General features: G+C 44.3%; 1 protein-coding gene across 1 annotated transcript in view; it reads left to right on the forward strand.

Moving 5' to 3' along the window:
- The window catches only part of flt1 (fms related receptor tyrosine kinase 1), a 56,040-nt gene that overhangs the window by 23,567 nt on the left and 19,874 nt on the right, over positions 1 to 12,599 (forward strand). Inside the window, exons 5-9 of the mRNA XM_070446797.1 lie at positions 3,146 to 3,308; positions 3,558 to 3,694; positions 4,987 to 5,158; positions 7,688 to 7,835; positions 10,267 to 10,376. Of these exons, the coding sequence (XP_070302898.1) occupies positions 3,146 to 3,308; positions 3,558 to 3,694; positions 4,987 to 5,158; positions 7,688 to 7,835; positions 10,267 to 10,376 (730 nt within the window). The remainder of the gene's footprint in view (positions 1 to 3,145; positions 3,309 to 3,557; positions 3,695 to 4,986; positions 5,159 to 7,687; positions 7,836 to 10,266; positions 10,377 to 12,599) is intronic.

The following is a 12,599-nucleotide window of genomic DNA, read 5'->3' on the forward strand; positions in this document are numbered from 1 at the left end:
GGGATCAGCCAGTTAACACTGGGGGTGAAGGGGTGAGGGGTATCAGCCAGTTAACACAGGGGGTGAAGGGGTGAGGGGGTATCAGCCAGTTAACACTGGGGGTGAAGGGGTGAGGAGGGTTATCAGCCAGTTAACACAGGTGAAGGGGTGAGGGGGGTATCAGCCAGTTAACACCTGGGGTGAAGGGGTGAGGGGGAGGTATCAGCCAGTTAACACTGGGGTGAAGGGCGTGAGGGGGTATGCAGCCAGTAACACTGGGGGTGAAGGGTGAGGGGTATCGACCAGTTAACACTGGGGTGAGGGGTGAAGGGTGAGGGGTATCAGCCAGTTAACACTGGGGTGAAGGAGGTGAGGGGGTATCAGCCAGTTAACACTGGGGGGTAAAGGGGTGAGGGGTATCAGCCAGTTAACACTGGGGGTGAAAGGGTGAGGGGCTATCAGCCAGTTAACACTGGGGGTGAAGGGTGAGGGTATCAGCCAGTTAACACTGGGGTGAAGGGGGTGAGGGGTGAGGGGGGTATCAGCCAGTTAACACTGGGTGAAGGGTGAGGGGGGTATCAGCCAGTTAACACTGGGTGAGGGGTGAGGGGGAATCAGCCAGTTAACACTGGGGGTGAAGGGTGAGGGGTATCAGCCAGTTAACACTGTGGGTGAAGGGGTGAGGAGGGTATCAGGCCAGTTAACACTGGGGGAAGGGGTGAGGGGGTAATCCGCCAGTTTAACACTGGGGGAAGGGTGAGGGGGGTTCAGCCAGTAACACTGGGGTGAAGGGGTGAGGAGTATCAGCCAGTTACACTGGGGTGAAGGGGTGAGGGGGTATCAGCCAGTTAACACCTGGGGATGAAAGGGGTGAGGGGGTATCAGCCAGTTAACACTGGGTGAAGGGGTGAGGGGGGTATCAGCCAGTTAACACTGGGGGTGAAGGGTGAGGGGGTATCAGCCAGTTAACACTGGGGTGAGGGTGAGGGGGTATCAGCAGTTAACACTGGGTGAAGGGTGAGGGGGGTATCAGCCAGTTAACACTGGGGTGAAAGGGTGAGGGTATCAGCCAGTTAACAACTGGTGTGAAGGTTATCAGCCAGTTAACACTGGGGTGAAAGGTTACAGCCAGTTAACACTGGGGTGAAAGGTTTTCAGCCAGTTAACACTGGGGGTGAAGGGGTGGAGGGGGATTCAGCATGTTAACACTGGGGGTGAAGGGGTGAGGGTATCAGCCAGTTAACACTGGGGTGAAGGGGTGAGGGGGTATCAGCCAGTTAACACTGGGGGTGAAGGGGTGAGGGGGGTATCAGCAGTTAACACTGGAGGTGAGGGGGGCGAGGTGGGGGGTCCACATGTTCCCCTGAGAGAGGGCGGGATGCTTCCACCATGTCACTGAAACTCTAGTAAACATTCCTTGAGTCCCTCCTCCAAGAAAACAACCCTTTTACACAAGACTGACTCTAAAGTAGCACATACTTTTTGTCTCTACAGTAACACAAACTTTTTCTCTAAAGTAGCACCAATACTCTGTCTCTACAGTAACACAAGACTCTGTCTCTACAGTAACACAAGACTCTGTCTCTACAGTAACACAAGACTCTGTCTCTACAGTAACACAAGACTCTGTCTCTACAGTAACACAAGACTCTCTCTCTACAGTAACTCAATACTCTCTCTCTACAGTAACACAAGACTCTGTCTCTACAGTAACACAATACTCTGTCTCTACAGTAACACAAGACTCTGTCTCTACAGTAACACAAGACTCTGTCTCTACAATTAACCAAGACTCTCTCTCTACAGTAACACAAGACTCTGTCTCTACAGTAACACAAGACTCTGTCTCTACAGTAACACAAGCACTCTGTCTCTTACAGTAAGCGAGACTCTGTCTCTACAGTAACACAAGACTCTGTCTCTACAGTAACACAAGACTCTCTCTCTTACAGTAACTCAATACTCTCTCTCTACAGTACACAAAGACTCTGTCTCTACAGTAACACAAGACTCTGTCTCTACAGTAACACAAGGACTCTGTCTCTACAGTAAACACAGACTCTCTCTCTACAGTAAAAACCTTTTCAAAATAAACCTCTTTCTCTACAGTAACACAAGACTCTGTCTCTACAGTAACACAAGACTCTGTCTCTTACAGTAACACAAGACTCTGTCTCTACAGTAACACAAGATCTCTCTCAGTTTTCTCTTACACATAACACCAGACTCTCTCTCTACAGTAACACAAGACTCTGTCTCTACAGTGACACGTAACACAAGACTCTGGTCCTCTACAGTAACACAAGACTCTGTCTCTACAGTACAGCAAGACTCTGTCTCATACAGTTAACACAGACTCTGTCTCTACAGTAACACAAGACTCTCTCTCTACAGTAACTCAATACTCTCTCTCTACAGTAAACAAGACTCTGTCTCTACAGTAACAACAAGGACTCTGTCTCTACAGTTAAGCGAGACTCTGTCTCTACAGTAACCACAGAGACTCTGTCTTACAGTAACAACAAGACTCTGTCCTCTACTGTAACTAAAGGTAACACAATACTCTGTCTCTACAGTAACACAAGACTCTGTCTCTACAGTAACACAAGACTCTGTCTCTACAGTAACACAAGACTCTGTCTCTACAGTTACCCAAGACTCTTTCTCTACAGTAACACAAGACTCTGTCTCTACAGTAACCCAAGACTCTCTCTCTACAGTAACACAGATTTTTTAGTAATCGTTTTGTGTTATGCAGTAATAATAATAACATGCATCATGCGTCTTGCCAATGTGGCCTCATTTGAGTCATTAATAGCCCCCATACTGTTCTGTGTGGTTGTGATGTTCATGATTTGCTCAGGAGTTGTGAATGTGTGCAGTGTTGCTTTTGTGTGACTGTAAGTATGGTTGTGTTGTGTTCAGGATGTGGTCATGGTTCTGAATAACTCATGACATGGCTGGGTTGAGTTCATGATTGGTTGGTTGGTGGTTGAGTTCACAAAATGGTTATGGTTGTGTTGAGTTTATGGTGTGGCTATGGTTGTTGACCATGTTTTCTAATCCCTAATCGGAAACAGATATTTCATTTTGTGTGACATTGATTTTATTAGACTGTTTTTACAGTTGTGGTTGTGGTCATGACCGTGTGTGTTCATGCCTCCAGTTCCCTGACCGTGAGTTGACCCCAGACCAGAGGAACATAGTGTGGAACAGCAGACAGGGCTTCCTCATCCGCAGTCCCACCTACTTCTACATCGGCCTGTTCTCCTGCAAGACCTCTGTCAACGGGACCACACACTCCCTCAGTTACCTCACACACAGACAAGGTGAGCACACACACACACAAATGCAGACACATACACACAGACACATACTTACACACATGCACACACACTCAAACACACTCATACACACACACACACACACACACACAAACAAACACACACACACACTTACATGACACACCTATAGACCAGGTGAGCACTACCAAGGCCAAGCATATCTATTGATCTTTCAGATTTGATATATTGCAGGAATTAAATGAGTGTCTCTTCCCCTCCCCCTCTCCTCTCCAGTGAATAAGATTATGGAGGTGTATCTGAACAGTACCAGTCCAGTCCAGACTTTACAGGGGGACAGTCTGGCCATCAACTGTACTGTCACTGCAGAGTGGAACAGCAGAGTGTCCATAAGCTGGGACTACCCTGGGCAGGTGAGAAACATATGAAGTACACTAGAATTATGAAGTGCACTAAAATGAAGTACACTATGTTATGTAGTACTGTATGTAGAATAACTTTGAAGTACGTATACAGTACCAGTCAAAAGTTTGAACACATCTACTCATTCAAGGGTTTTTCTTTATTTAAAAAAAAAAATGAAATAACACATATGGAATCATGTAGTAACCAAAAAAGTGTTAAACAAATCAAAATATATTTTATATTTGAGATTCTTCAAAGTAGCCACCCTTTTCATTGATGACAGCTTTGTCAAAGTTCTTGAAATAGATTTGTTTTATGGAATATCTACATAGGCGTACAGAAGCCCATTATGAGCAATTATCCCTCCTGTGTTCCAATGGCACGTTGTGTTAGCTAATCTTAAAAGGCTAATTGATCATTAGAGAAACCCTTTTGCAATTATGTTAGCACAGCTGAAAACTGTTGTTCTGATTAAAGAAGCGATTAAAGAAGCAATAAAACTGGCCTTCTTTAGACTAGTTGAGTATCTGGAGCATCAGCATTTGTGGGTTCGATTACAGGCTCAAAACGGCCAGAAACAAATAACTTTCTTCTGAAACTCGTCAGTCTATTCTTGTTCTTAGAAATGAAGGCTATTCCATGCGAGAAATTGCCAAGAAACTGAAGATCTCGTACAACGTTGTGTACTACTCCCTTCACAGAACAGTGCAAACTGGCTCTAACCAGAATAGAAAGAGGAGTGGGCGGACAAGAGGACAAGTTTGATAAACAGACGCCTCAGAAATCCTCATCTGGCAGCGTCATTATATTGTACCTGCAAAACACCAGTCTCAACGTAAACAGTGAAGAGGCGACTCAGGGATGCTGTAGTACACCTTGTGGAAGGCTACCCAAAACGTTTGACCCAAGTTAAACAATTTAAAGGCAATGCTACCAAATACTAATTGAGTGTATGTAAACTTCTGACCCACTGCGAATGTGATGAAAGAAATAAAAGATGAAATAAATAATTCTCTACTATTATTCTGACATTACACATTCTTAAAATAAAGTGGTGATCCTAACTGACCTAAGACAGGGAATTTTTACTAGGATTAATTGTCAGGAATTGTGAAAAATTGAGTTTAAATGCATTTGGCTAAGGTGTATGTAAACTTCCGACTTCAACTGTATATATATATATATTACTTAGTAGATAACAACTTCATCATCTGCCTACCTGTTTGGAAGACTTTTACTATCACAATAATATCTCTCCCTTTCTCTCCGTCTCTCCCCCTCCCTCTCTCTCTCCCCTCAGGTAAACAGGGCAGCCATAATTAGTAGGCGTATCATGGCCAGTAAAACTCACATGGTGTTCTACAGTATTCTGTCCATCCCRAAACTCCACCGCTCTGACAGAGGGCTCTATATCTGCCGAGTGACCAGTGGACCGGTCAGCCGAGAGACTAACGTGTCTGTCACAGTCTACGGTGAGTCAAAATATACGTACTACTTCTCACCTCCGACTACACCCACATCTGTGACAAATTCATTGATGAGCAAATTCATTGATGGTTTAACACCCCCTTTTGCCATAATAATATTAACCACAACCACAGTCTGTGTCACTCTCTGTAATATGTCATTAATGCGTTGTATTTTCTCTGTCTGTCTGTCTGTCTGTCTGTCTGTCTGTCTGTCTGTCTGTCTGTCTGTCTGTCTGTCTGTCTGTCTGTCTGTCTGTCTGTCTGTCTGTCTGTTTGTTTGTCTGCTGTTGTGTTGTGTTTGCTGGACCAGATCCGATTATATCCGTCTGACACCCCAGACAAGGGCTATAGGGGAGCTTATGAGGACAGACAAATCCATTACCGACTCTCCCCAAACTTGACGGGCCTGTCCCTGCCCCATTGAAGATTATCTGGTAAGAAAATAAGTTCGACTGTCAGCTGCGCTGCCACTATCATTACACCAGCCTACATATTTGAGAGACAAATACAGATACTGTACATGACAGGTTATATTCTATTTGATCAGGTTCTTTAAGTTAACTTGAGGAAGTTTCCGCATGTTTTTCGTGTTAGTGAAGGATGGGTAAGGTACAAGCAGGAACAGTGTCCCGTTATCAGGTGGATGGAATTCCCCTGGTGATCCCGGATGTGGGCGAAGGAGGACGCAGGGAGTCACTATCTGGTGGGAAATTCCAGGAGCACAGACTCTACCAACTAACGCTCTCTCTTGGTGTCAACGGATGAGGACCAGTCTTCCCTCCTCTCTTTACCCTTCGCATCGCTTTACTTATTATCTTCAGACACCCTTCTCTTTTGCTCTGTTGCCCACTTGTTGTTCTCCAACCCAGTTATTCTGTTCCACATTGTCCCCTCTGCGCCTTCACTCATTCTACCTTTTATCTCTTATCTCCCGCCGTTTCTTTGTTTATTTTTCTCTCTCTTTCTTCTCAACCCTTTCTCTTTCCTCACACTCTCTCTCTCTTCTGTGCTCATTGGTTTGTCCTCTCTCTCTCCACTGTGCTCAAGGCTTGTCCTCTCTCACTCTCTGTGTGCTCATGGTCTTTCTCTCTTCATCTCGTCTCTCTCTCGTCTCTCTCTCTCCTCTCTCTCTCTCTCTCTCTCCTTCTCTCTCTCTCTCTCTCATGCTGCTCTCTCTCTCTCTCTCTCTCTCTCTCTCTTCTCTCTCTCTCTCTCTCTCTCTCTCTCTCTCTCCTTCTCTCTCTCTCTCTCTCTCTTTGTGGCTCATGGTTGTCCTCTCTCGTCTCTCTCTGTTTTGCTAATGGTTTGTCCTCTCTTCTCTCTGTGCTCATGGCTTGTTGATAGTGGTGCGTAGGTTTATCCCCCATGGGACAAGGTGGTATAGGGTTCTTTAAATATTGTGGGATTGAAGGGTAGCAGCAAGAACAGGTTTGAAAATAGTTGAAATAAATAGAAGGAGGGCCAGAACAGTAGTCTAATGTTTGGTAAAGATTTGGTGAAGTGGTAAAAGAAGATGATAGCAGTGCTGGCTGTGTTATGTGTGATGATTGTGAGGTGCTATACAAATTCAACAGTCATAAGACGGGGAATTCAAAATGGCACGTCAAGGAACTGTACTGTTCAGATGGGTTAAATGGAATAGTAACCTGACTGAAATCTGGACACTGACTGTAGGTCTATAACCTCCCACTTAGCCTAATATAATATTAACTCCTGCAGAATTAAGCATTTCATGCAGTAAAATTATACACCAAATGTAAATGTTGACTCAGGAACAGGAGTGAAGTATTATTTATTTATTTCAGCATATCGAGAGAATGAATGTGTGGTTAGGGACTGGGTTATCTTTATCAGCATCATCAAAGCTAATTGTATTTCAACCACATAAAATATGTATCCAAGCCAAACTAAAATATGTATCCAAGCCAAACTAAAATATGTATCCAAGCCAAACTAAAATATGTATCCAAGCCAAACTAAAATATGTATCCAAGCCAAACTAAAATATGTATCCAAGCCAAACTAAAATCTTATCAAAAAAACATGTTGGGTTGTTTTAACAGCTTTTCATTACCTTAAAACTGTCAAACCTGGGGGGGTTTTGTGCATTTTATTGCATTTTATGAAGTGCCTTTGAACGGGGTATGGTAGTAGGTGCCAGGCGCCTCTTTTTGTGTCAAGAACATGCTACACTGCTGGGTTTTTCACACAGTTTGTGTGTATCAAGAATGGTCCACCAGCCAAAGGACATCCAACCAACTTGACACAACTGTGGGAAGCATTGAGTCAACATGGGCCAGCATCCCTGTGGAACGCTTTCAACACCTTGTGGAGTCCCTGCCCTGACAAATTGAGGCTGTTCTGYGGYAAAAAAGGGGGGGGTGCAACTCAAGATTAGGAAGGTGTTCTTAATATTTTCTACACTCAGTGTATAGTCGGCTGGTTGCGGATGGGTTATTAGCAATTGCGGGTAGGTGAACAAACAGCAGACCCGTACACCACTAGTCTGTGTCTCTGTCTGTGTTCTTCCAGTGAGTCCTGGAATAGGGGAGAAGGCGGTGTCATTGCAGGACCCAGGTAGTCTCCCGCAGGGCAGCAGACAAGCCCTGCACTGCAGCTCCCACGGAGTCCCCCCTCCTCACATCGCCTGGCTCTGGCACCCCTGCCCCCCCAAAGGCCTGTAAGTACACCTGGTGCTCACATTGTCACACGCAGTAGCACAGAAACACACGTCTTCCTAAAGTTGTGTAGGTTCTCCTTTACACAAACACACCTACAGTTCTGACACCCTTGCCAATACATATTCAATTAACATACTTGCATACTGTGTATCTATAATCATGTATACACGCACACCGTCACTATGCCCACATAGTCTCCCAATACTGTGCACAGAACAAACCATGTCAACGTTTAAGTAATGTTCTTAAAACCTGGTAGGCATTACGTACGTCAGGTATTTTAGTCATATTGTTCCTAACTTAGAACTGGGACAGAAAGGTGTCTGTGACTATAATACGAGGGCCTGTTTTAGGGTGTGAATGGAGAATGTCTGTGTCTATAATACGAGGGCCTGTTTTAGGGTGTGAATGGAGAATGTCTGTGTCTATAATACGAGAGCCTGTTTTAGGGTGTGAATGGAGAATGTCTGTGAGTTTGTTTGTGAAGGGAGACATGTTTGGTCTATTTCAGCATGTGTTCAGACAGGGTTTCCTCTTTGCAACCAGAACAGATGCCTTTTGAAGCCTTTCATGTCTGTGAGTGTGTGAATGTGTGTGTGTCTGTGTGTCTGTGTGTTTCATCATGTCTTTGTCTGAGTCTTTTACCATATGTTTCTGTCACTGCCCATATGTTACCGTGTCCATGTCCGTGTGTATATGTCTGTCGTTTGTCCGTCCGTGTGTGTGCCTGGTACATTCACAGACACAGTACAGTGTAACTCAGACTTAAAGAGCAGAGTAGTAAAACGCCCACTTCAATAGAGGCCTGTTCTGTGTTCTCAGTCACTTCAATAGAGGCCTGTTCTGTGTTCTCAGTCACTTCATAAGCCTTTCTTTTCTCAGTCACCTTCAATAAGAGCCTGTTCTGTGTTCTCACCACTTCAATAGAGCCTGTTCTGTGTTCTCAGTCACTTCAATAGAGGCCTGTTCTGTGTTCTCAGTCACTTCAATAGAGCCTTTTGTTTCTCAGTCACTTCAATAGAGGCCTGTTCTGTGCTCTCAGTCACTTCAATAGAGGCCTGTTCTGCGTTCTCAGTTTACTTAAATAGAGGCCTCTCTAGCTTCTGTGTTCTCAGTCACTTCAATAGAGCCTGTTCGTGCTTCTCAGTCACTTCAATAGGACCTGTTTCTGTGTCTCAGTCACTTAAATAGAGCCTGTTCTGTTTCTCATCAAATTGTTGTTTCTAAATTCAAACGCTATGATTTAATAACTTCCTGTCCAGAACGCAGGGTGAGATGTTTATTATTGTGATTGCGCACTGCATTCTTTGATGTCTTTTCTAAATGACACACACACACTTTCAAACCACTCTCACAAAACACACACTCATACACTGACACACACATTTTTTGAAAGGTCTTGTAAAACAACCCTGCCCAACAATCAGCAATAATATTCCAACACACACTGATCTTACCATACACACATTTTTAAGTTCTCATGAGAAGTGGCCCTGCCCAGCAATCAACTGTCATTACCACACAACCCACACACACACACACACACACACACACACACACACACACACACACACACACACACACACACACACACACACACACACACACACACACACACACACACACACACACAACACACACACACACACACACACACACACACACACACACTTGGCAAAAACATGACTTGGGTTGGTCTTGGAGGTCAGACACTATTGTGTTGGTCGTGTTCAGGTCAAAGAGGTTAACCGTTACCTGAACATCATAGCTTCCAGACCAAGCTACCGCCCATGTTATATTCCCCTACTGAGACACACTGTGACATCACTGTGTACTTGACATTTCACACACACTGCCTACTTCCAATGCTTGTGGAAAGTCTTTATCGTCACATCTCCACATTAAGTTTCCATAGCAACATCACATAACTTCACTGAACCAATGAGCAGTGACTTGTGCTCCTACTTCAACATGGATGGCTGTACCTGGTAAAACTCTGGTAGAAATGACATTTTCAATGATTATGAATTGGCAAGCCAGCCAGGAGAAAGTGTGACACCTCACAGTCCAGAAAGGTCTAACGAGGCTTACACAGCCTAACAAGAAGATGCCTTCCGTGCACAGAGGAGCTGTGACAAGTCATCAATCATAGCCTATGTTGAGTCTTGCATGCGTACTGATAGTCGCCGTTGGCCGCTCTCACTACCTGCAAAGAGTGATCCATTTAAGTAGCTTTCATTACAAATGAGGTATTCAGACAGGTGCAAGAGATTTGGGGTATCAGACTTGTGAAATGAGATTTCTTTGAATGTGATTTCCTTGTTGTTTGTTTACGCTGTAAAGCACTGAGAGCTCTAGCATTCTGTTCTGGTTCTAGAGTTCTAGAGTAATGATTCAGAATGTGAATAGATTATGATTTGCCCTGACCAGGCCCTTGTTCTTTGTAGCTCTGGCGGAACACGGGCCTGATGCCGCGCCGGAGGAGGCCCAGCGACAGTGGGCCAGGCTGGGCCAGGCTGATAGGGACCTGGGTCCTCAGGGTAGGGTGTGGGTCTAGAGCCTGTTTCTGGCCCTGGATCCTTGGACCTGGGTCTGGGGCCTGGATCCACCCTTATGTCCTAGGTCTGAGTCCTTGGTGCTGGATGTGTCCCTGGGTCCAGTTGTGGATTCTTGGTCTTGTCCTGGGCCCTGGGAACCGCAGCGCTCTTATCTGGCCCGGGCAGGAGGCTCGCTGGGCTTCCTGTGCCAAAATCAGAGCACTTTTCCTCTCCTTGTTTGGCTTCCTCCCCGATGCGAGACGCTTCCCAGCAGCGTGATTGTCCCTCCGTCTTCAAACGTGGCAGAGTCCTGCTTCCTCAAGGGCTTGATCTATTCTTGAGACCCCCCCCCTCTCCTTCTCATTCCCCCCTCCCCTGGCCTTCCCTCCCCACCTCCCTCTCGCCAGCTCCCCCCCATTACACTTCATCAGAAGAATCACCCCCACCACCTCACATCCACACCACTCAGGACCACCTTCCCTGCTCCTCCACCCTATTGCCACCCCAGCAGGCACCTTCAATGACAGACAGCACAGCAACGGCACAAACCCACATTGGTGCTTTCTGGGATCTCGGGGTCGGAGGGGAGGGGAAGGGGGGCGGGTGGCAGGACAGTGACCTGGAACACTGTTGAACAGTGAGGAAGAGGAGGAGGAGGAAGAAGAGGAGTGAGAGATCACACCACACTGAGGACAATGATCTGATCTGCTTTTAATGGTTATTATTATATTTATTTATTTCCTCTTACCAAGGTTTTATTTCACACACTTTTTCTCGTTAAAGTTTTTATTTTATTTACACTGTTACATTTCTCAGACATTTTGAGCCAGAAATAAGTGCCCTTCCATCCATCCACTAAGCCACGTTTTTCTGGAGCTGCTTTTGCTTCTTGTGTTCCTAGAGTGGTACTATAATGGGTACATGAGCCTGTCCCCAGCCCCGAGCCCTGCCATCCTGTTGTAGTTCTGACATCCACAAAAGCTGTGAGTTCTGACTGTAAATCATATACCTTATAAGTAAGTTGCTACATCTCAGATGGGCGAGTGGGAGACAGAGAGAGAGACAGAGACAGAGACAGAGACAGAGACAGAGACAGAGACAGAGACAGAGACAGAGACAGACACAGACACAGAGACAGAGAGAGAGAGAGAGAGAGAGAGAGAGAGAGGAGGAGCTATGCTCTGGGATGCCCTACAGTTTTCTATTACTGGAAGATACTCTGGGACTGCTCATCAAACACCTACCATGTAGGAGTTACCCAGGACCCAGAGTCAATGACAGTCATATGTCATCTTATGTCATGTTATGTCATTTGTAAGGTGTTTCACTGTATATCAACCATTTGTCATCCAGAGTGAATTTATGTATTATACTGCAGTTTATTGTGTGGAAAATAGTTTGTCTTTGCGTGTGATATATGAAGAATGTATTTCCAAAATGCTATATATCAATTTTCAGAAATGTTGGTAAATTAGCTTTTATTGTTTAAAGTTATGAAAGAGATTGGTGTATTTTCACTATCTAATCATGACATGGGGTTGTTCAATGAAAGACATGTATTTTTTTTAAATCTCTCACTTGATGGTTTCATTTCAGAGAAAAATAGTTGTAAWTTTTTTTTGCAAAACGCTAAATATCCGTCTCACTCTCAGAGAAACAAGTAGTCCTGCTAGGTTTTACACATTCAAATGTAACAAATAACTACATTTTGAATAAAGAACTGTTCAAATGATACATTTGTGACATCAATATTTAAAAAAAAATATTTAAAATGTTTTATAAATATAATTCAATACAGTAATATGAGATCTGTATGTAAAACATTTAACATTTTAATCATTTAACAGATGCTCTTATCCAGAGCGACTTAGAMTTAGTGCATTCATCTTAAGATAGCTGGGTGAGACAACCACATATCACAGTCAAATATGCAGGATACAAACATTCCATTCCAGCGTAACAATTGATATATAGCGGTTTGCAAGAAAACGTTACAATTCACATCTAAAATCTATGAATAAAACAAATCTGAGGACAGTTATATTTTACACACACATGAAGGTACCCATAAGCAATCATTTCTGATAAAAAAACACAAATGTGAATAATTGGTGGATATAACGTTTTGGAACTAAACTCTTCATATGCACAGGAAGCTGTTTTTATGGTTTGTTTGAGTGTCATAGTTGTGCATGTAGGCTTCCAAAATGGTTCTTTGGCTGTCCC

Source organism: Salvelinus sp. IW2-2015, linkage group LG14 (assembly GCF_002910315.2).
Source record: "Salvelinus sp. IW2-2015 linkage group LG14, ASM291031v2, whole genome shotgun sequence".
In the NCBI taxonomy this organism is placed as follows: domain Eukaryota; kingdom Metazoa; phylum Chordata; class Actinopteri; order Salmoniformes; family Salmonidae; genus Salvelinus; species Salvelinus sp. IW2-2015.